The 25,226-nt window shown below is 38.3% G+C and overlaps 1 protein-coding gene across 9 annotated transcripts; it reads right to left on the bottom strand.

The window, feature by feature from the left end:
- Nucleotides 1-2,227: 2,227 nt before the first annotated feature.
- MSL3 (MSL complex subunit 3) lies at nucleotides 2,228-24,982 on the bottom strand. 9 transcript variants are annotated; one of them, XR_008451297.1, is made up of 16 exons: nucleotides 24,831-24,982; nucleotides 21,936-22,018; nucleotides 21,275-21,370; nucleotides 20,606-20,706; nucleotides 19,593-19,684; nucleotides 18,665-18,787; nucleotides 18,026-18,186; nucleotides 16,327-16,485; nucleotides 15,617-15,879; nucleotides 15,149-15,258; nucleotides 14,869-14,968; nucleotides 14,343-14,427; nucleotides 9,724-9,782; nucleotides 9,477-9,521; nucleotides 6,813-6,884; nucleotides 2,228-3,127 (listed from the first exon to the last, which is right to left on the bottom strand). XR_008451297.1 is itself a non-coding variant. In XM_054074778.1 (14 exons), the coding sequence occupies exons 1-13, from the start codon at nucleotides 24,927-24,929 to the stop codon at nucleotides 9,749-9,751; spliced, it is 1,506 nt and encodes a 501-aa protein (XP_053930753.1). In that variant the 5' UTR covers nucleotides 24,930-24,982; the 3' UTR covers nucleotides 2,228-3,127; nucleotides 9,724-9,748. The 9 variants fall into 9 exon arrangements, 4 of the variants coding, with proteins under 4 accessions (XP_053930753.1, XP_053930747.1, XP_053930781.1 ...); XR_008451299.1 differs by lacking the exon at nucleotides 9,477-9,521 and having other exon boundaries at nucleotides 6,813-6,910; XR_008451298.1 differs by lacking the exon at nucleotides 9,477-9,521.
- Nucleotides 24,983-25,226: the final 244 nt, after the last annotated feature.

Here is a 25,226-nt window from a genome sequence, read left to right as displayed (position 1 = left end):
TTTTTCACATTTCTTCAGTTAACCTAAGCTGTTTTGACTGAGTAAGGTTAGAAAATATAGATACAAGTAGCTCTACAAACAGCGAACAACAAACAACAAAAAAGAAATGCAGAAACATCTTTCATCAGTTCAGATAGATATGAATCCCCCCCAAAAAAAATGAAATCAGTCAAGGACATTCAAAGAGCTACAGATGCACACCAGCAGTATAATACTAAGCTTCCCCTAGCCATGAGCCCATGAATCATGGAATGGTTTGGGTGGAAAGGACCTTGGAGATCATCCAGTTCCAACAGGAGGGACACGTCCCACCAGACCAGGCTGCCCAAGGTCCCATCCAACCTGGTCTTGAACACCTCCAGGGATGGGGGAGCCACAACTTCCCTGGGCAACCTGTGCCAGTGCCTCACCACCCTCATTGTGAAGAAGTTCTTCCTAATGTCTAACGCAAATCTTCCCACTTCTAAGATAAAGCCATTCCCTCTCCTCCTGTCACTAAAGGCCCTTGAAAAAAGTCCCTCCAAGGCTTTCTTGTAGGTCCCTTTCCGGTACTGGGAGGCCACTATAAGGTCTCCCCAGAGCCTTCTTTTCTATAAGCTGAACAACCCCAACTCTTCATAGCAGATGCAGTTCTAAGTGAATTCGGGGGGCATGCTGGTTAAGTCCCTATACATTTTAACACTAGTAAGAACTACCCTCTTACACAAGCAAAAAAAAACAGGTATAAAACCAGGAAAGCAATCAAAGTCACAGTAGGAAATGTGGATGTCAAAGATGCACATTGCTGTAATTCAATATATAAACCCAAGCTTTTTAAATTCAAAGAGACAGTGTCCAGGGAAGTCATGTCAATTAAAAGCATCAAGAATCACAAAAGCTACTTTTGAGAAAACTTTTTTGGTTGTCATGAGAACAAGACAGTTTGTAACATAAAATGCAACAGCAGCTTCAAGAAAATTTTACAAAAGCTTTGTTCACATAAAGACTACATTAACTGGGCCTTCAGAATTTTTCCTCCCCCTCACATTACTGGAGAATCATCACAATGTATCAGCACGGCAATACCAACAGTGTTAACAACCCCTGCGTGCAGAAATTGTCATTTTAACAGTTAAACAGTCACACACTAAGGTTTAAACTCTGTTCATAACTTGCCTAACACTCACAGGCACCATCAGTGGAAAAAAAACACGATTATACACACAATCCTTTCTATTGCAGAAATGTTGAAGGATGGAATTTCAGGCAGCACTCCAAGATTAACTCCTTGTCAAGCAGTCATTAGCATTTTGTTGAATTGTCTTTTTAGAAAAACCGAATCTAAGCCTAGAATGAAACATGTTTACAAAGCGGATTTCGAGCTACTTGGATTCTGCTAGATTCAAAACTTACAAGGCTTACAAGTAGTTTTTTGGTACAACAGAAGTGCTTAAAAAAAAAAAAAGTAGTACTACTAAATGGTCATCTTTAGAAATAACTGAATAATCTTTTCAGAATAATCACCAAATCTGCATGCATCCATGCCAAACACGTGTTTAACAACCAGTAAGTTTAACAGACTCTTTATAGAAGTTTTCCTAAAAAGCACAACCTAAATTGCTAAAACCAACGTAATCCCTTACCTTTTCTATCCAAATCTTTAACATACCAGAAATGTGTGTGACAATGAATCTCAACAGTAGATTTCAGATTTCCTTTGGCCTCACAGAATAAGCTTTTCATTTACATTTGAAAGGTGATTCCTCCTAACTACAAGTTTCTGCAGCCTGGGAGGAACGTGTTCAGTTTTGTACTACAGGTTCCAATTGAAGTTTTCTGAACTAGGAAATGATTGATATAGTTGTCTATGAGCCTCAAGTCCTATTTTCTCCCAGTGCATTTAAAATCCATGTCTGTCTTGACACAGCAGAGGATTCTGGAGGCCAGAGTTCTAAGTCATGGAAGAGGTTTTGATGACAATCAAGACAAGAATTACATTTCAATTACTTTTTACCGAACATGTTGTCAGATTTTTAGGAACTCTGTTCTTACTCGCTGAATTCCTATTTCCAGAGCTTAAGCGTTTAAAACTGTCAAAAGAGACATCCTTCAAGTCTGTAGAAAACTCAATGATAGAGAAATGGCTTCTCTCCCTATGTTGTCAATGCTTCTACCTCTCCCTATATGCACACCTAGCAATCCCAAAAATATTAATCACGCACAAACAAGACATTTCAGACAGTCAAAATCACACATTTACACAGCAGCTGCTGTGAACTTTATTAACACAAGAAGTGTTTGCCAGTTAAACTGCCATCACTTTATTGACTTCTCCTGTTATTTGTGGAAAATTAGTTCTTTCATAATGGCTCTGGAAAACATCTACTGCCAGGTAAATGCTGAATCACTGTCAACGTATGCTCTCCTCAGAACTCTGACAGCCTTACCATGAAAAGAGCTATATACACCTTCGCAAAATGCAAAGTAAGCAACACATCTTTCATTCAAGCAACAAAGTTATTCTTGAGGCAGATGTCATGCTGGCCAAACAGCAAAAAAACCTTTACATGACAGTTCCACAAACTGAACTGCAATTTGTGAGGAAAAAATCCATAAGATACCAGTTATGCATTCTCTTCACATAACTGCGTTGTCAAGTCTTATTTCTCAGGTTGGAGAGGCTGAGCTAAAATAAAACACAGTACGATGATCTATCTCCATGAAAATGTCCTGTTGCTAATGCATCTGCTTTTGCTTCCTTTCCTCTTTAACAGTCCTATGCAGTCCTATGCATTAGAAGTCAGAACAAGGCTTCTTCATTAATCTGGAGTCAGAGTTATATTCAGTCCTCTAAGAAACTCAAAGCAGTTTATACGCATCTCTGAAAAGAAGTTCTCCATTCCTAAGTAGTCCAACCATCATAGAAGATATTTCTCTATTTCAACTCCAGAAGTTGTTTTAATTCCTTCATCTTCATCTTGTAGCCAAGTGGCAAAAATAGCATTATCATGGGCTACATACAGCAGGACTTAATCTTTATTAATAGCTTCAGTAGATTGCCCGAGGATTTTTAGTACTGTAGTAGGCTTCACATGCAGCTACATAAGCAGATTCTGGGAAGAAATCATCATGGTATTCTGCTAAAAACCTGAGAAAAAACCACACCAAAAAAAGAACAGAACATGAAACATTTAAGAGAAGAGCTATTTTCAAATTAATTTTTAAGTGCAGCAAAACCACAGTCTGGAAATTTAGAATTATTACACTGAATTTTGGCATACAGAAGGCTTGCCCTATTTTGACAAGTTTTACATAGTGAGAAACAGCTTTCCCCTATCATTCTCAAATCCAAATAGCATTAAAAATATCCACCCAAGATCAATAAAAACAAAAACAAAAAAAAAATCAAAAAGTTGAAGCTACACTCTGAAAAGAAATCAAAGAGCTACCATGAAAGAAAAAAAAGTGAAGAGATCTTCCTGCAACTTCTGTTCGTCCCCTGCTCAGCATACCATTTTCATTTATGTCAAAACCAGGATTTTCAGTTATCGCTATGTCAGTATCTTATACAAATGTCCAGTTACCATTAAGACAAACTTTATCTTTTAAGCTAAGTAACACATAATTTGTTCTTTCATGTGCCTTTGTGTTTAGAGTCTTCACCCCTCAAGAGTATCCAAATTAAATACGGCTCTTGAAGACAAACATGCATGCTTTGCAATTCCAATTCCCTAATTTCAGATTTCTGCAAGCTGGTCTTCAAATATTATTCAAACAGCCAAGTAACAAATATTTCATCATGTCTTCCTACTATGCTAACATACAAATCTTTCTTTGGTTTAGGACTGAAAATGAAAATTAACAGTACTGCCAGTAACACCAGCGGCAAACAGCTAAAATGACTATAAGCTCTCTGCTCTTTCATTTGTTTATAAAGATACTGGGTATAGAAATGTGGGCAAAAGGACAAAACGGTTTTAAACCCTGACATACACGATTAAGTTGTAGTTCAGAAAAATGCAGACATTCAAAAATACCTACATATTAAACATCAGCATCAATAAAGATGGCAAAATATTAGCTAAAGGTTCTCTGTATGAGTTAGAGTATGAAGCAATGGAATAAACAGGAAACAATGTCATTTGCAGAATCCAGTTTCACTCAAGAACCACTGGCTAGGGAGATGACCTCACTATTGGAAACTAAAAGTATTTCTAAATACAGAAAGTCCAAACTAAAAAAAAAAAAAAAAAAATGCAATTAAAACCACAGCGTTGCTCCAATCTCACGCATAGCTACACTACCTGACCTAGGCATGTCCTTTGATCTTAAGAAAGCCCAAGCATCAAAGAATACTGACAAGATCTCTACATACAGCAATCTAAATTTAATCGGGAATATATTTAATTACTGAGAGCTTTTACAGAAAGATTACAGCAAAAACACACAAGTGAATGTTTTTTCCCACATACAATCCTTGTACTTAAATGTTGGCAAAGAAGTGCTGAACTGGAGGAATAACCAGTTAAGTCCTACTAATTCAAGGGAAACCAGTGAGAAATACAAGATGTTTTACAAGAAATCAATCCTTCAGCATCATCATTTTACTTGGAAGGCACTTCATCAACTTCCTCTGTACTTACTTATTTCATAAGAGTTCTTTAATCAGTGGTATAGAGGGACCTAGAGTGGTTTCTGACAAATGTTTTCAGGTTTAAAATATGTAACTGAACACACTGGACAACCAGTATACTTCCAGGAGATCAGATAGCAGCCTGGCGTTGTTTTTAAACACTACCTTAAGGAACTGAATAGGAAATGCTCTGTTACATGACCTGTGACAATGTCTAATCAGGCACATAATTTCTGGCAATATTAAGCTGGGACAAGTACTGCTAAAAGGGAGAAAGAGCTCTTGTATTTAAAGCAAGGATCCAAATGAGTCTGCCACAAACTGACACTACATAAGCTATCATAATAAATGTGTAAGAGCTAAGTAAATTTAAAGTTCCACAGTCTTCATTCACACAATCCTAAGCGCATTAAACACTTTAATACACTTTTTATTTGCAAGTATTCATAAATATGCTAGTCTCTCATTGGGTCCAACAGCAGATTCCATTTTTATTAAATAGCACAAAGCAAAAAAGATAATTAAGGTTGAGAGATCATTTTAAGAAACCTATTTTGTTAAATAAGTTTTTAACATTACAGCATGTTAGAGCTGCGTTATACCAATTTCCTATTCATTGAAACAAAGGCATTTAAATAAATGAAAAAAAAAGTTTTATTCTTTTCCTGAACTAAAAAAATAGGGCAAATCTAAATTAAAGCTATCAATGCTTGATTAATACAATGTTTGAGCCACGTGACTTAGTGATTTACTAGCCCTTGTCGTTAAAACCATCCACCACTTACTTTTCTAGGCTAAATAGGCCATAAATTGCTATAATACTTTATAAAATGCTTTCTCCGTAAGACAGAGATACCCCTCAGAAAATAACTCAAAGAAACAAAAACAACACACAAACAAATCCTCCCCATCTTCACTGAAACATGTCACTCACTTGCACTACAGACACACCTTGCTCTAGGAAAACCACTACAAAAGAATAGTGAAATCATAGCAAGTGAGAAGCCAATAAAATACCGAAGTCATCAACTGCTATGCCTTCTGACTGAAGTTAGTTACATATCACTTCCTGTGATAAGTGGGGTTGGTATGGAGCGAGTGCGGTAAGGCCTAAAACTTAACAGACTAAATTTTTAACATACTTTTTGATCGCACAAGATTAAGATGAGTCACAAATGGAATTTAATTAATAATTCCTCATTAACACAAGGCAATGACTTCAAGAGATAAACAGTGAGGACAAACTACAGGGGTAAATTGAATTCTTAGTGTCACTAGCTAACATTCCACAAAACAGTACGAAGTGCTGGATCACACGAGGCAGTATGTTTTAAAAACACATCAATGGAACAAAAAAAACCTGTATAGGACATTGGGTGGCTGACAGTCCCCAGAATTTTAAGGGCAAGTAATGGGAAACAGGTTCATTTTCTCTTAGTCTCCCGACTTTTGCTTAAGATAATCACTCAAATACCAGTTTAATGCAAGCTGAAGTGACAGCTGGTAAAGATGAGAAATCTTAGCCGAGACACTTGTGGTACAGCTAAAACTCCAAAAAAAATAAGTCAGATGTAGATCTCTCAGTTCTTACAGTAAGAGCTGTGAAAAACAAAACACCCTAAAGCTAGCAGACAAATTTCTTTCTGCAGAGAAGCAGGAGGTAACAGGGAAAAGAAGACAAGGTCAGCTTCCCTTGTATATCTATATACGAAGAGCGATGGCTCTTCTAAAGTGGTTTTCAATTCAAATTACATCACAGTGCAGAAAGCTGGCACAGAAATATTGGGAGTCTGATAAGACTCTTAGCTACTGGATATTTCACTAATGCTTTGCACTTGAAAAAGCTGAAATAGCACAAAGACCAATTTCACTGGCACCTGTAAGCCATGAGCCAAGATTTGAAAAGAGGGAGCTGTACTTAGCAAGCTGAGCCAATATTCAGCTATGGATTAGAAAGCACACTGCTATTCAGCTATTCAGAAATTGCTTCATTACTTTTAACTTATAAATGTGATATTCACTCACATATTGCATTGCCTTTTTCATTTTAATAATTTTTACAGAGTTCATATGCATACACTTACACAGTGAAACTGCTTATGGGTAACTGAATTTTAAGATGCACAGTCCACACAGACATCTCGATATACGACTGCACATTTTTTTTCTCATCATCAGCATCCACAAAGTGAATACTTACGCTTTATACTCCTGCGCAGAACATAAAGGTAACAGGGCACAATGCAGCCATTTCCCTCTCTACCACAGGTTCCTAGAAGAGCAACACTTCACAAATGACTAAAGGGGATGGAGACAAAGGAAACAGACACACTGGCAACCTAGCTTGAAGAATTCCCATGTTTTGGTCTTCAGGTGTAGCACTTCGTCAACAAGCTTATGTCAGGTGATTTCAAGCAATAGCCTTACAAATATATTACCATCTAGTAAAAAGAGGCACAGAACTATTGCTATCCACATTAAAAGGCCACTTGACACACAAATGTCAAGAATATTTCTTGGTCACTGAATTAATTAACTTCAAGAGCATCATTTGGTAATGAAAACATCTTTGTCTTGGAAACGCCAACACAACCTATTGCCCGAACAGTCTCTGAATGAAGAGAAATGTTCTCCTAAAGGACAGCTACCATCACATGAATAAACTCAGAGATGGCCTGAAAAGTGTGAAAATATAAAAGGAAAACCTTAATAATTCTAAGCTCAACCTCAGCCATAAATATCTAAGAATACAGAGTTAAACAGAAAAGTTTCCAAGAAGGTGACTTCTTACATACTTTGCTACAGCTCTCAGTTCTAGAAGGCAAGGAGATGCTTTGACGAGATCAGCAGACTGGGCTAGATGCTGTTTGAAAGGCAATTGCAAGGATCTATCTAAAGTAATTTGCTTAAAGAGCTTGATGGGTCCTAACTCTACAAGTGACCTCATCAAAAGAAATCTCATTTGCAGATTGAGAAGCTATCTCCTCTCCAAGATTACTACTCATTCAGAATTTGAATGCTAAAAGGCTTAGTTTCACACAGAAGCCTGTGCCATCACCTGCCCTCCATCCCTTCCAAATGATAGGCATGTCTCCATCTGTAATGTTGTTCAGGGCAAAAGCCCACCAACACGAAGTTCATCATAACCCCAATGCAGTCCAGAGAACAAGTGAAGTGAAAAGTTTCAGCTGTTTATTCTGATATCCAGTATCTCAAGAACCATGCCAAAGGAATGTCACTTATCCACACACAGAAACTAAGATCATCTTCATTGGCCTTTAAAGGGCAAGTGCAGATAACGCTGAAGATGTCAAGCTGCCAAGATAATATTTCAGGTAATCAGGCTCAGTGTGTGAAAATTAAAAGCAGTGACTTCTAGTAGACCTTTTGCGAACAGTTCTACAAGAGCTCAATACAGAAGTCTTTTTGGTTGGTCTTCAGATCCACTTTTGGCAAGCCCAGCACAGATCGCAGAATCAGTTTCTAGAGCTGCCTTCTAAAATAGCTACCATAACACTCAGAATATTTTGGGCAACCTCTCACTTCAGATGCATGATCCAAACTTCTGCTATTATGATTACAAATATGCTCTTCATTCAAACACCCAGGCACCTGATGATTTGTTAAGCAGAAGGAAGAGAAGCAAGCCACACAGCACATCTTCAGGAAGTATTTTTAGCAAAGCCATCAAACCTTAGTCAAGAAAAATAAGCACATAGAAGCAGATTCTGTAGACCAGACACCAAAAGACCACTGAAAATATGGACCTGTACAATACAAGGCACTCATTGACCAAGAAGCTTTTAACAAAAAAGGTGTCAAAAGTTTGAGAGGACCCACACTGGCAGTTACCTTTTCACCCATTTAATGAATACAGTGAAGATGAAATACAAAAGTAATAATGCCCTAAAACAAGGCACATACATTCACTGCGCAAGGTGAATTCCTTAATTTCAAAGCATTTCAAAACTTAAGAGTTCCTTTACCTTTCTGTGCCTCTAAACCCACACCTCTCCAGTGAGAACTCAGATTTAGGTTCCAATTCCATAAAGTTTTCTAGTATGTCATAATTGCTACACTGCATAGGTACTTGTTGTCAAGTAACTGGTTAATCTCAAAATTGAGAGGCAAACAGAAAAGCCCAAATCAATATAAGAAACAGTAGCGGACTTACATACTTTGTGATCTTTCAAAACGTGATATTTAATCAGCTGCTATCTTTAAAACTTTATTAAGACACAATGAGCAGGAAGTCCGTCACAAACCGCTTCAACTAAATAAAGACGTTTTGTATTCTATTTCTATGCCTTGTTTTTTCATTCTCAGAAGGCCACTAATAACCTGTCATTAATTGCACATTAGCACACACTAGTGGTCATAATTCACCACTGCAATTACATATAATAAAATTCATACATTAAATTTTTTTTGTGCTATCAAAATCAGAGATCTGTTTCTTAAGGTTACTTCAAACAATTTGTCATCTTTCTATTAATACATCTTGTTATCACACCTCTCTAATTTAGTTACATACTCATTTAGCTTCCTTCTCAAAGTATCCAACAGTATTTTAATACTTTTCTGCCCATGGGACAGTGGCCCAATAGATACAAGCAGGCTGGAAAACATTAGGAAAAAAGAGATGCAAAACGAAGGAGACGAGTTATAGGATATACTGAGTTTGAAGTATCACTGGGTTTTTAACAAAACCAAGGTCTTTGACTATTAAGAATGTAGTTTCCCATAACCTGAAATATTACATATTGGTCTAATCTGGAAAAGTATGTCAGAAATTTTAGAAGCATTATTTTCATAACATTTCATCATTTAATCGTTCTTCTGCATTTCATAAAAGTCAACATACCTACAGCTTTCTGAAGTGTTGTACCATTTTGTTTTGGTTTTTTACCTAAAATGCAAATTACATTGACCGAAATTAGCTCAGTGAAGATGGGTCTTGCTATTCTAAAACCAGACATGTTACATTCTCCTAATTTCTAAGTATGTCCTAGTGGTCAACAGACTGAAAAGTGACCTCTCAGATCCCAAAACAGTTTTCCAAGTCAAGGCTGTGTTCAAATTAAAGGAAACGGCAGAATGAAAACTGGCACCTTCTTGCCTGTTATTTCTCATCACTTAAGCAGTCTCTGGAGGCATGCTAGTGAGGTACCTAGACATAAAACAGCACATACAACATTTTATTAAAAACACACTAAAATAATAGAATTTGTTAAAAGGCAATACTTGTTCAATCTCCTATTAACAGGCAGGAAGACTTAATCAGGAGTCCTCTGTTAGTCAGTTAGTAGACACTAGTTACTGTGTTAGCTTCCACTGCTTGCTCCCAAAGACTAAACTCAAACTAAGTGAAATTCAGTGAAACCAACTGGCAAATTTTCACCAGTGTCCATTTCAGCCTGTTATCCTTTTGCAAGTATTATGAATTATTTCAGAGCTAAATAATTTGAAATAAAGTCAGAGTTTTGAATTTAGTTTGGGAAACTACCCTAACTTTTGCAAATTCTGTAATTGAGAAATTAACTTTGATCTCCTCCGTGAAGAAATTTTCATTATGCACAGTCTTAGAAAGCTGCACTAAGCAAAAGGGTACAGCTTCTACTTAATATAAGACTCAACGATGCATTTCATACATGACTTAAAAATACATGTTGTCTGGGAAACTGAGATTGACCCTGTCTAGCAGCAATCTGAGGGCATGACTGGAGAATATTAACCATGTAGCATCTCAAACTGAATTTAATGCATCTATCAAGTACTGAATAAACTCAATAAAACAAGCTTCTGGACAAACTGTTATATTAAGCAACTCTCAGTTTCTCAGCCCACAAGAGATTAATAGCACAAAAGTTAAACTGTAAATTTTAGCCATAAAATAACAATATAAAAGTAAATCAGTACCAAGGCCCAAACTAAACCCGTTGTGCAGCACATGGAAGTTCTATTTAAAAATACATAATCTACTTATGCTTGGACTACACTACCTAGAATTCAAGGAAGATTCAGAAACAATTGTATTAATACAAGCAAACAACTTCAATCCCTTGCATCCTTTTAGAAAAACAAAGAAGAAAGCACTTTAGCTTGTCACTCAAGAGTGATTCACTAAAAGAAATCAAGCAGTCATAAGGAAACTGGCTGCTATCATCTAACACATACAGACTGTGCAGAACAGTTCTTACCCTTCAAGAGGTAAGCCAAACCAGTACAGAACTGATAGAAAATACTTTTTAATAAACATCCATTAATCCTTTCATTCCCAAAAAAGGAAAGTATAGAATGTGAAAATTGAAGAACCAGTACTACGTGTCACCTCAGCCTCAAATTTTCTCTTGTGATGAGAGAGATAATCACAGAATCATAGAATCACTAGGCTGGAAAGGACCTACTGGATCATCAAGTCCAACCATTCATAACAGTCCCTAAACCATGCCCCTCAGCACCTCATCCACTCGTCCTTTAAACACCTCCAAGGAAGGTGACTCAACCACCTCCCTGGGCAGCCTGTGCCAGTGTCCAATGACCCTTTCCGTGAAAAATTTTTTTCTGATGTCCAGCCTGAACTCCCCTGGCAGAGCTTGAGGCCATTCCCCCTTGTCCTGTCCCCTGTCACTTGGGAGAAGAGGCCAGCTCCCTCCTCTCCACAACTGTACACAGTATTCGAGGTACAGTCTCACCAGTGCCGAGTACAGAGGGAAAATAACCTCCCTGGACCTGCTGGCTACACCCTTCTGATACAAGCCAAGATGCCATTGGCCTTCTTGGCCACCTGGGCACACCGCTGGCTCATGTTCAGTCGGCTGTCAACCAACACCCCCAGGTCCTTCTCTGTTCACAAACAGCAGGTCCAGGAAAGCACCCTCCCTTGTCGGCTCACTCACCAGTTGTGTGAGGAAGTTGTTTTCCACACACTCCAGGAACCTCCTAGACTGCTTCCTTTCTGTTGTATTGTACTTCTAGCAGATATCCGGAAGATTGAAGTCTCCCACAAGGACAAGAGGTAGCAATCTAGAGATTATCCCCAGCTGTTTCAGAAGAGCTCATCAGCTGCTTCTTCTTGGCTGGGTGGTCTGTAACACACTCCCACCACAATATGTGCCTTCTTGTGGTCTCCTCTGATTTTAATCCACAGGCACTCAGTCCCTCCCTCACCATAATCGAGCTCAAGGGTATCAAAACACCTCTAACACAGAGGGCGACCCTGCCCCTCCTCTCCTACCCTTCCTGTCCCGCCTGAAGAGTTTATACCCCCCCATAGCTGCACTCCAGTTATACGAGTCATCCCACCACATTTCCATGATGGCAACAACATCATAGTCACCTTGCCCTACAACAGCTTCCAACTCCTCCTTCTTATTGCCCATACTGTGTGCATTGGTGTAAATGCACTTCAGCTGAGCTGGCGAACCTTCAGCCCTCATAAAGGGAATAGAGTTCATTCCCAATTGACTGGTCCTTGGAATAAGTAATGCCACTGTCCCCAGGTATAATCACCCCCACTTGCTCTGGGGTGATGTACTGGCGGTCCTCTCCAGCACGCCATCTCTCAGTTACTGGAGTCCCACTTCCAGGCTCACTCCCGACTAACCTGGTCTCGTTCCCCTCCCCCTTCACATCTAGTTAAAAGCTCTATTTAAGAGCCTAGCTAGATGCAGCAGTATGTCTGTGACAAAAATCAACTTGGCACAAGTTTTTAGAAGACATAGTTGTGCAATTACTTTGAATGAGATATGGGACAATGAAAGAAACACTCAAATGAAAGATGTCCTGAAGACATAGGAATAAGTATTGAAAAAAAAATTCTAATAATTTGCATTGGTTTCTGTTACCTTTTTGAATACACAGTAGCATCTGTTAAGGAAACTAGTTAAAGAAGAATATCTATGACAAAGCTATCCATGACCAAAAGCTCCCTACAGCAGTAACTAACTTAGAAGCTCTTTTGAAGAAGGTTCTCAACTTGACCAGTTCTGACAAAACCACAGAAATCATTTTAGCTTAGAAAAGAAACCTTGAGAACAACATTAGGAAAACACACATGACACTGAGCTAGAAAGTTCTAAAAACACACAGCTCTTGCATATATTCTTGTACCAGATCTGTGATATCCACACTATGCTTGCCTTGGGGAACTCATTTTGGTTTTGTTGCAGTCTGGTCTTGAGAACTGAATGCCCCCTAGTATTGGAGCACACTTCTGGTTAAGTGCTTTCCAAAAGGAATCCAGCTTGTGTACTCAGAGCACTCTGCAACACAACACAAAGCATGGTAAGTGGGAACTACTGAGACATTTGCTTCAAAAGCACGGTTCTATCTGACCTAAAAACACTGATGTGGAAATAGCTTCTGCCTCTTTTTTAATTTCTATTTATAGATGACTATACATTTCAACAAGATGGTCAGATGGAAAAAGAACACACATATGAATACTAACACTACAACTTCCAGCCTAATCACCACCCTACTAGTATGGGTGGTCAGGGGCGTGTTTCTTCTTTCCCTCTATTCCACTCCACCACAGTTCATCCAAAGAACGGGTATAAAAAAAATGCATTTAAGATGCTAAAAAGTAGAGACCTGCTCTGACCAACACGGAAGAATCTGAATAAGCAAATGTCTGATAAAAGCTGATTTGATCCACTGTAAGTTAAGCACCCTAAATGATATTCACTCTAAGCAAAGACGGGTTTCCAATAGTAAAGACTTATGCTGTTCTGTTCAACTTAAAGTTATTTTGAATACTAATAAGGACCTCACAAAACAGAGATATTAAAACGAATAAGTAAAATCTAGAAGTTAAATGCTTCAAGAGAAAAATTCTCTATCTAGAAACTTTTACATTTGAGATACCTTTTATTCTCAATAAACAACTGAAGTGAAACTATTTTGAATCTTTCACGTCCCTGATGTCTAACAGGACTTTTGATATGCTAGCACCACATTATGTTACTTTTCAGCATGGGGCTACTTAAGACGCTTAGATTAAAAAGTAATTTAGGAGTTCCACATTTGTTCCACATGTTTACCATTTGCTTGGCAAATTTATTTTCCACTGAACTGATGGTACACCAGATATATAACTACCACTACAATGTCACACAGAGATATTAACTACAGCACCTGAAAAAGCAAGGAGATTGTGGTGCAGGAATGACCCTACTGCCTTCAACCATGGAGCCAATGTGGTCAGAAAGAGTTTAGGTTCCTCTACAAGCCACTATAGTACAAAAATAAACCTTTCCGTTTAAAGCTCCATTAGGGCAGATTTTTCTTTAAAAATAAACCTACCATAACTGAAAACATGTTCCAAAACACACATTTCTCCCACTGCTAATATCAATGCAACATCAAAACTCTCAGATTATGCTCTCAAAAATAACAATGCAGAGTTTCTATTTCTTTATAAAACACGCTTCTTAACCAAGTCAGACTTGTCATTCTATACGTACCAGCACATAAACTTTTAAACTTAGTTCTCTAGCACTGTGTTAATCAAAACTAAGTAGAGAGTTCAGCTTCTCTTCAATTTTAATAAAAGAATAAAAAATCTTGCATTAATCTATTCAAATTGTTATTATTAAAATCTTATATTAATTTTGTCATATTCTTGTAGTTATAGAAAGTTAACATCCTATTTTAAAAATCCTTCGTCATTCCAGGACACAGATCTCTAACAATGCAAACATTAATACGATACATTGTGTCACATTACCTCAGAAACATTTCAAAGTGTTTTACTAAAGCCTTTAGGTTTTTATCAGAAAAGGACATCTTCCCCAGTATTTCCGGTAGCTTCACTGTAAATAAGAGAAACAATGTTTACACACATTCTTTTAAAAGCAACTTCCAGTTACTTTTATGCACTATACAGAAAAGAAAAGAATAACATTTCTTATCCCTGCAGCCTCCTCTTTTCTTTGCAAGTTACTTGATCTTTCAAAACCTTACTAAAGAGAAACATGCTGAGAAAATGAATGCTGCTTGCTTTAATGTTTGACAGTGTACTTAAAGTAATGCTTGTTTACTTTTGTTAAATGAAGGCTTATAGCACCGTAAGAGGTAAGCAAGTTTATGAACAGTCTAAGAGTTTTAAACAAAGTATATACTTCTCCAGGAATGAAACTAAATCACAGAATCATTAAAGTAAACAAAATCATGCATATGGCCACTGAGAGGAAAAAAACAAACCACCAAATAAAGCAATTTTGATTCAGCATAGAGTTTTTACATCATTTTACCAAATAATCGTAGCAAGTGTTGAGATCCATAGATATATGAGGGAGGTGGTGGTTGATCACTTGGTGGATAATTGTCCGGCATCAATTTCCAGGACAAAACCTGAACGTAAAACATGAAAACACTGGTTGTAAAATCTTTATAGCACTGTAATTTAGTCTGTGCACAACTTCAAAATCAAAGATGAAATAAGTAATACAAACAAACCCTTCCTTTACATAGCCCTGTGAGGTCAACAGAAACTTTAATCATTACTAGGACAGTAACAGAAAAATCCGTTACCTCATTCAGTTCATTGTTTCTTCTACCTTCAAAGCCAGTAAAAACTGCACTCCCCTCTTTGCTAGGAGTTAAAGTTATAGGTGAAGATGATCCACTATGGACAGGGGTTTCTTCAAAAGGGAGGAAAAACAAAATAAAAGAAAACAGAAATAAATTTCATTATCCATTTTATGGAACCATAGCCATTAAACATAAATAGGGCCTGCTGCTAAAATAGTTAAACACTGGATTTCAATAAATACTATCCTCACGTAGGCCCACAGAAAAGCAGCTCCTTGAATTTGATTGATAAATCCAGTACCAAAGTATTGAGACTACTGCTTTGCATTTCTCCCTTTGGTATAAGCTTTGGAGACAATTAATACAAAAAGTAATGAATTCCTACTTCAATCATTCAGCTCACACTCCAGATGACATTAAAAAAGAATAAATCTTAAAAATCATATTTTGAGCAAGAGTAAAACCTACTTTTTTCCAGGTGCAAGAAGAGCTTTGGCATAGAAGCTGGCGTCTCAAGATGCCTTCTTTTAGGTTGCGGGGAAGCACTGCTTTCCGACAACCTGTCACAGTTAGAGCTATGGCGTGTAGAACGTCTCAGCGACTGCAGAATTTCAGGTTCAGCTTTTCGTCTTTTTGGTGTGGCTGGCTCCCCTGTCGCAGGCTGGCTGTCGGTTGACTGAGGTGTTGGTGGATTCAACAGAGGAGGACTTGGGGAAAGCTCCTCTTGATTTCTAGGGCGAAAAAAAGGCAGTGATACAGAAGTGAAGAGCTCAGGGCTCTGCCCCCGAAGAGAGCCTTCTAGTTTCACAGATATGGTTAAACAACTAAAAACTATCAAAGTGATGAGGCCTTCTTTTAAATACTATTTTCTGGAATCTATTTACTTTCACATTTAGAAGTTAATGAACACATCTACATTTCAACGAAAAAATTTCCCCCCACACAAAGATGCAGCGTAACTCTACACCATCAGTACAAACTCCTTTGGAAGGTAACCAGACAAAATACTCAGAACTCAAATTCTGAATTCAGGCAAGCAATTCACAGAAAAGTTCAACACTTTATCAAGACAATTTCAGTCCAAGTCTGAGAAATCATTCTATTCTGAACACATAACCACATTTTAGTATATTTTCCTCAGGCTATAAGCAGAATTAGACTCCACATACTCAACCCACCTGTTAGTATTTGTTGAGTTTTCTTTGATGGGAAGAAAGAATTTTGATGAAGTCACCTTCTTGAATTGAGCTTGTTCATAAGGATAGAGCAAAATTAATGGAAGTGTGAAGTCAAAGGTTATTCTGAGCCCATCCACCATCTCTTTACATAGCTCAACACTGGAGAAAAAAAGAATTAAGAATTTCAAAGTTGCATGTCAAATATTTCAGTGTAACTGTGGGAAATTGCCTTTTAATACAGATCATTAATGTCTTAACTACAATATGCTGACTTCTTAACTAAGTAATGACAAGTGATTAAAAGTATTCTGAAAGACAGCGATTGCTGTTGGTAACTTCAGACAAATGAATTTTAAAATTCTGCTTAGTAAAGTCAAACAAAGTAGAATTGTTCTGTTGTATTACTATTTACTGGATGAATAAAATCTACTTTACAGTTAATAAAGACAGTTGGCTTTTCATATAAGCATTTTGTTTTTTCAATTGTACTATGCTCAAAAATAAGGCACATGCCAGAAAAAGAAATACTCAATAGATTGGATCTCTGTCTAAAAAGCACGTGCAGAATTTGATTTACAGCTGCTAAGATGCAATTAAGGCTGTGCTTAAAAGATACTCAACAAAACTAGATACATTTGCATTGGAGATTGGTTTCCAGTGACCTGCTCCTGGTAACCAAAGCACTACATTTAGAGGCTACTAGGAATTTCAGTTCTGGGCTTCTGTAAAAGACTCACGGTACTTGGTGGTGAACCAAGAATGCCAAGTCCAGCCTACCTTCAACACCTCTCACTTCTATGAAGGTATTCATCTCTAGTATCTCAAGTGCACATATATGTATGGTAAAGGTAATTTGATCCTGCAAGTGTGACCCACATTGGAATTCCATGACATCAATATAGACTAAGACACTCACATACACCTAAATATGGCAAGGAAGAGCCTAATTATGCACCACTGAAACAGAACGTGGCAAAAGTCAAGATTTCTCTTCAATAAAGCACAGAATTTCACCCCCATGTAGACTTAAACAAGCAGTCTCATCTGATACTGAAAATCTTTAAGATAAGACAGAGGAAAACCCCACCACACTGCAAACACAGAGGCTTATCACACTGCATTTGTAGCATGGTAGAAAAATACACAGCTCAGCTGAGAAAACAGCAACTAAGACACAATCCATCTTAATGAACAGAATTGGTGATACTACATTCAGTGTTTCCCTACATATTGACTCTAGGTTTAAGATGGGATGTCAATTAAAAAAAAGTAAAAATCAACTGCGCTTGGAGTATCTATAAGTGTTTGCACAAAATTTTTACCCTTTACAAAATCTGAACCTGTTCAATTTTATTTAAGCAGGGAATTCTCATATCAGATAATCTCTCACTACTCAAAAATTTCTTTACATAAAAAAACAGCAAGACATTCTTCCAAAATGAGTCACAATATTCACAAAACTTGCATGACAAAAGGGGATATCGATGCTTCCGCATAATGCCTTTTGAGACTATAGGGACTCTCTCTCTGATAAACAAACTGTCAATGTTAGTGTACTCTACAGTTATTTGTCAAACATTTTAAGCCCCATAAATAGACATATCACAGCATAAGCTCAGAAGTGAATAGCCTTGAAACAGAACACACAATGCAAGGTGATTCGTCTTGTGACAACAGCACTGGGCTAAAGATTACTTACTTTTTCTCTGGTGGCACATAATGAAGATTCATATTAGCATGTGGAGTCATCTGATGGTGCCGAGATCTTTCATTAGCTGAAAAAGCAGCGTTTATGGCAAAATGTTTCACATATGACTCCAGGATGGTTATTATATTTGTCTGACAAGGAAGCTTCACTAACTGAAAATGAAAAATCAAATTAATGTCTTACAAAAACATTTAGTATGTACACCATGCTAAAAGAGATCTTGTAATGTACTGACTAGTCTAATAAGTTTCTATTGCAGGAAGTCACTTCAGGAGTGATTAATTTGAACCCTTAAGCTGCATTTTTCATCAATCCCTTATGAACATCTGGAGAAAAAAATATGCTCAGGTTAGCAAACTTACTACATTTTCAGCATCAAAACCCAATCTACACTCTGAAACAGAGCTGAGTACTGAAATGTTACATTCTTAAATATAATGACAACTCACTGCTTTAGCTAAAGAGAAGTCTGCTCCCTACACTCTTTTTATCTTTCCTTATACTGTCTAAGCTCATCTTTGCAATGAAGTTCAAATGAAAAAAAAAGAAGGAACTGTTATATGCAAGAACCACTTTCAATGCACTCTCCTCCACCCCATGCACATACGCTTCATAGCTTTTAAGTCATACCCGTTTTCTTCTATTAATATAGTAACAATCTTCCTCAAGCTTCTTTTTCAAGACTTCAGGAATTTCTATGCTTATTGCTCTTTCTTCCATGTCCCTTTTTGTGTGAGTGTCTTGTTCTTCTTTCTAGAATAGATCAGTGCAAGAAACAATACATTGGTTGTGCTTACAAATATTAATGAAAAAGAACCTCTGTAGTCAGGACACAATAAAACAATTGAGATTTGTCATGCAAAAATACAATATATAAAGTATAGTAAACAGTTAAGTAGATAGTAGCTTTACCGTAAGCAATTTAAGAACACCACTTTGAAGTCACCTGCAAATTCATTTTTTAAAACTTTTTTTCCAGTTTGGCATTTGCTTAAGTATTTAACGCAAATGAATGAACAGAAATGCGTTAGGGTTTGCTCTTTCTGATCACCCATACTGTAGCAGCTAGATTCCACAGACTTTCAGAACAACTGTTTACACTACTGTGCTTTCTTTTCAACAATGTAGAAAAAATACATGTTTTTTTTCTTGAACTCAGTCTTCTATATTTTAATTTAAGACTGGATCTGACATGCCTGTTTCACCGTAAAATACAAAAGCCAGAAAGATCCCACTGCTATTAGAATAGCAACTCGCACAGACCAGTAAAATTTTACAGCAGCCACAAATCTGGATAATCGAGTTTGCTAGATTTTCTCCACCTAAGTTCTATGAATAGAAAGAGGAAAAGAAACAAATGTGTATTTTTGGATTAGTATCAAAGAACTCTACAAGCATGATATCTTTATAAATTTTCAAAAACTCAACCACAGTTATGCACCAGGACCAAGAAAATTCCAACTCAGTAACCAGCTGTGACCTATATTTCATCTACTTCAATTTTTCCAGCGGTTCAAATATAGACGTTTAAATTCTATTAAGAAGCACATGAATATACCATTTCTGCCCTGTCTTCTATGTCACTTTCTTCGCTTTTTATTTCTTCATCTGTTCCTTCATCACTGTCATCAGAAGAAGAACTACTTATAGCTGCGTAAAAGAGAGATCACATATTTATTTCACGTTATTGGTCTTAACCTCTGCAAGGTAAACAAAAAAACAAACCCCCAAGACACCACAACTAGCTTGCTATATTTAATGAGGACGAATAAAATTCTAACTGAATTAAACACACAAGCATTATTCACAGCACACTACAAGCTTTCAAAGTATTTAAGACAAGAAGTTTAGAGGAAATATTCTTGCATTCTCTCTAACTGAAAAACACTGACTTCTAAAAACTCCCTAGATTTCTTAACACTCACAGATCTTTTCAATTGTTACTGGACTTCAGTTCTGAATAAGGGATTAACACATTAATTGTTCAATCAGAAGGTCTGGATCTGTGCTGCCACAGTTGCCAGAACATCAGTTAAGTGCCAGCTAGGGTTCCTGTCAGCCTCCAAGCTACAAAGAAAAATGTTATGAAATTAAAGAGCTGGCTTGAAAGTGAAATCAGCCAGTCAGCTGACAAGAAATAGACCTTTATGCCAGGTAGACTAGGGGGAGGAAAAAAAAAAAGTCTTACTACCCCCTAAAATACAGGGGAACTAAGAAAGCAAGGAAAGTGTCTTGTTTTCTAGCACCAAAGAAAGAAAACCGAGGTCTTCTTTCTCCTATTAATACTATACTACACAATGCACCACTAAGCTCTGAAATTACTGATTAGAATGGTGAAACAAAGCAATTCAAGGAAAAGCCTCTGGAACACAAGAAGAAATGAGATACCTGAATTTAATAGATGCTTAGCATGAAACAGTGCTCACTCTTCATATGACTACCTCTGTATATTTCAAATAGGACCCTGATACTCTTGTGCCATTCTAACAGCAAGGTAGAACATGCACTGTACCCCTAGCTCAAAAAGTTAAAAGCATCATGACAGTTATCAAAGAATGAAAACAAACTCACAGTTTTCACTACTTTCATCATTTTCTTCAGCAGGAAGGCTTTTTAATACAGAGTCAACACCAGGCAACCTGCAACGTCTCTTCTTTCTTCCCTTTCTTCTCCTACAGAGCATAAAATGGTTCACTGAAATTTGGCTAGTATTATTTAATTTGTTTATCCTAGCTAATTACATTACATGCAAATGCACAGGAAACATATGTTTGAGTTATTTTCATTAATTAATGTTGAAATAATTTGGACAATACTTATTTGAGAGTTGATACCTTGATGTCTGTAATTACCTCATATTCGTGTTCTCAAGCAGATCCTCAAGCCATGGCCAACCAATATTAGATTATTGCCTTTGGCTGAAAAATACTTCAGGTTTTCCTAAGTTATTTTTCAAGTACATTTCTTTGGGAAGATGTAGATCCAATACACAGGTATTTCGCAGCAATAGTCAAGAATAACATAGTTATTAAGTGACAGTCATTTAGCGTGCTGTTTAATAACAATATTTAGGTATCTACCTTAGTATGAGAAGAGTAGCTCTCTAGAATGTACTGATTGTACTGAGTAGATACCATTTACAGCGCAAGCTTAGAGGCCAAACTCACTGGTAGACACTTCAATATCTTCGACACTGAAAATTAATCTCTCATTCATTTTGAAGCTAAAAGGATTTCTTACATGCGAGCCACAGCCTTCCGTGCCAATTTACGCTGTAATCTGCGGTTTTCGTCTGTATCACGAAGAACATGATCTTCTGCTGCCCATCTATCCCAGCTAAGGATAGGTCAAAAAGAAAATTATTAACGGCTATGAACGTATGCCACTCATAATTACAGATGAATTAATATGTATCTGTACTAAATCTATGAAGTGCTCTTTTAACGTCCTTCAGAAGCAACATCCGTATAACAAGGCTTGCATCGTTTTGTATTCAACATGGCTTCAGTTCTTGTGTTGCTATCTAAAAACCACTAGGAGTGTTTGTAGCACTGATACAATCTATAGGTCAGAGTCGAAGACTGCACTCGAGTACTGGCCTTGTTAACCAAACAATCCAGGTCAGGATTTAGCAAACTATAGGCTTCTTTCGTTAATGGAAACCTAGGACCCAAAAGTATACGTCAAAGACAGATATCCCATAACATTTAAACTCATAGCTATCAAATGGATCCGCTTTTATAACTCAAATCTATAAGTTTATGGCACCAATGTGTCAACATGAACAGGTATAATAAATACATTCACAAACTCAAAAATATTCATGCAAACATTAAAGACCTTTGATATTCTGTCCGATACTTTTCTTTGCGGAACTGAAACCGTGCATACAGGTTCTTACCTTCTGTTCCAACCGTTAAAATGGATCAGATATTCTGGAATCTTTCTGCCTTTCTCATCTTTTCCAACAATAATATCAACAATCTGAAACAAATATTGATTAGCATGTATCAAAAGCTTCGAGAAAAGTGAGCTTTCTGGTATTTAGGGAATTTATGCACAAAGAAAAGCAAAAATGTTTATTTATGGAATGAAACATACCTATAATTTTGCCAGTGAATATTGATATGAGCAGAAGATGTGGATTAAACTAAGTGGTCAGAAAAATTGGCTTTTTTTGAGCACTTTCAGATTTGGGGAGTATTACTGATCTTTGTCCTGTCCTCAAATGTCCCATGCTTTCAAGACACACAAAGGGAGATGCAAAACAATGCAGTATCATAATAGGGATATGAAGATATCGATCTGAGCTACTAACATTTGCTCCTGTGTGCTCTCTCTTCATGCCCTCAAAGCAGGAGATGAGTTCTATATATATATAAACCTTAGAAAGACTACTCTTGAACACTGAATCTTATCCACAAAACATGAAACAGCTTTGTGACTATCCGAGTCTGTTTTCTTCTTCTTTCACACATGTAAAATGAGCCACTTCGAAAGGGCCTGCCTCTCAAAACACATTTCAGGTGGATCATTAAGAAGCACATCAGGACTAGTGATAACAAAGGAATCATTCTGCCTGCACTTAAATGGCTTTCTATAAACCACACACATCAGACACATCGAATAGTCAGTATCTGAAAAAACACTAGAAAAAAAACAACAAACATGCTATCACCTTATGCATATTATATGAATTTCCAAGGACTAATTTTAACATGATAATGAACTTCACAACAGTCAAATCTCTCGCTAATTTGGAGCTGGCTCCAGCTCTCTGCCTGCCTGTGTATTTGAAATGGGGAAAGACTCCAATGACAGGTGATTAGAGAAGAGACACCTGCCTGGCATACATCATACTTCACACAAGATGTTATCATCTCCAAAGAGACACAAAAAGTAGTTACTATTACAAAACCCAAAATATTTTGTGGAATAAAGGCAGAAGTTGTGGACATCCCATGCCTGGAGGTGATCAAGGCCAGGTTGGATGGGGCCTCGAGCAGCCTGATGTAGTGGGACACATCCCTGCCTATCGCAGAGGGGCAGAACTGGATGATCTTTAAGGTCCCTTCCAACCCAAACTATTCTATGATTTAAGCTAAAGCAAAGTTTCATTTCAGCAATTTTATTTTCAGAGAGTTAGAATGTTGCTCTGATAGTGTAGGGTTTTTTCAGTGTTTTTCCAGGTACTGTTCATTATTTAGAGGCAATAACACCTTGTGCCACACACGATTGATGGAGATTGCTCCCTCACGTCACCCAGCCCTAATAAAGGATGCTCTCTTTCTAAAACTCCAAAACAAGTCTGAGAGAGTTTATTTGCTGGCATTTTTAGTATGTGTTTAGAAAAAACACTGGAAAAAAACCCCAACAAACATTATACCATCTTCTGCATATTATATGGCTTTCCAAGGACTAATTTTAACCCAATTATGAACTTCACAACAGTTGAATCTCTTGCTAACTTGGAGCTGGCTCCAGCTCTCTGCCTGACCTTGCATTTGAGACAGGGAAAGACTCCAAACAGAGGTGATTATAGAAGAGACACCTGCTCCATGATTCAGCACAAACTTCACACAAGACATTATCATCTCCAAAGCGATACAAAATGAAGTTCGTATTACAAAAATCGAAATACTTTCATAGAATAGTTTGGGTTGGAAGAGACCTTAAAGATCATCTAGTTCCAACTCCCATTTATTATTTTGCAGAATAAAAGCAGAAACTGTGTACGCCCCATCCCTGGAGGTGTTCAAGGCCAGGTTGGATGGGGCCTTGGGCAGCCTGGTCTGGTGGGAGGTGTCCCTGCCCATGGCGGGGGAAGGGGGGGGGGGTGGTGGTGTTGGGATTGGAACTGGATGATCTTTACTGTCCCTTCCATCCCAAAGCATTTCATGATTCTAAGATAAAGCAAAGTTTCATTTCAGTAATTGTATTTTTAGAAATTTAGAATGGTGCTCTGATAGTGTAGAGGTTTTCCAGCGTTTTTCCAGACACTGTTCATTACTTAGAGGCGGTAACACCTTGTGTTGCACAGGATTGATGGAGATTGCTTCCTTGTGTCCCCTCAGCCCTGATAAAGGATACTTGCTTTCTAAAACTCCAAAACGAATCTGAGATAGTTTATTTGCCAGCATTTTCAGTATCAAAATAATGAACAGTGTCTGGAGAAACAATATTCGGGAAAAAAGAACAACAAACGTGCTTTCATCTTGGGCATATTATTTGACTTTCCAAGGACTAATTTTAAGGCGATAATTTATTTGCCAGCATTTTCGATCTCGAAATAAAAAAAGGAGAAAACACTGAAAAAAAAAAACTAAACAAAGAACCACGCTATCAGAGGGACATTCTGTCTAACTTCAGAAATAAATACAATTATTTGGGTGAAAGCGAAACCAAGATTAAACATAAAGATTACAGATTGTGTAAATGCTCCTTACGCCGCAAGGGCGCGGCGGGGGTAGGATCGGCGGCCACGGGCACCGCCTCGCTTTGTCCCGCCGCCCCCTCCGCTCTGCCCCAGCGCCACCGCCTCCCCCCACGCAGCCGCTTTTCACACACACCCCCATACACACACACACCCCCCTCCTCGGCCGCCGCCTCCCGCGCGGACGCGTTACCGGTAGCGGCGGCCGCGGGCGGGCTCCGCGCTGGCCCCGCCCCCCCCCCGCGCGCGCGCGCGCGCGCGCGCTCCTGCCCCGCAGCGATGGAGCGAGAGGGGGAGGAAGCAGGGGGAGAGGTGCGAAGGAACGGAAAGGAAAGGAAGGGAAGGGAGTGAGTCGGTCGTCACCTTGGCATCATAGAGGACTTTAGCCTTGGTGGGGTCGGGCTCGAAGCAGAGAACTCTCTCCCCACGGTGGAACTTAAATTTCATTCCCCGCGAGGTCATTTGCTCATCATGGCGCAACGGAGGGCAGCCCCGCCTCCCCCGCCGCCGCGGGAGGGGCCTCGCCGGGACCGCCCCCGGGAGGCTCGGGCGGAGGCAGGAGGGGGACGGGAGGCGACGGAAGGGGCGTTGGGACCGGTTGTTCTGCCCCGGCGGGTGGGATCGCCCCCTGCGGCCACAAAATGGCCCGGGTTGGGGGAATCATAGAATCACCAGGTTGAAAAAGACCTCTTGGATCATCGAGTCCAACCATTCCTATCTGCCACTAAACCATGTCCCTGAGCACCTCGTCTACCTGTC

The sequence above is a fragment of the Cuculus canorus genome, chromosome 1 (genome assembly GCF_017976375.1).
Source record: "Cuculus canorus isolate bCucCan1 chromosome 1, bCucCan1.pri, whole genome shotgun sequence".
Lineage (NCBI taxonomy): Eukaryota > Metazoa > Chordata > Aves > Cuculiformes > Cuculidae > Cuculus > Cuculus canorus.
This window is presented reverse-complemented; position numbering and strand designations above follow the sequence as displayed.

Bases quoted from the DNA above. Each gene is read 5' to 3' on its own strand.
- MSL3 (XM_054074772.1), bottom strand. From the start codon at position 24,929: ATGACCTCGCGGGGAATGAAATTTAAGTTCCACCGTGGGGAGAGAGTT. The intron at 14,428-14,868 runs GTAAAATGATGT...TCTTATTTACAG, and splicing joins ACACTTGCTACGATTATTTG to TGAAGCTACCGGAAATACTG. The intron at 3,128-14,342 runs GTAATGTGACAC...GTTTTTTCTCAG, and splicing joins CACTTTGAAATGTTTCTGAG to GTTTTTAGCAGAATACCATG.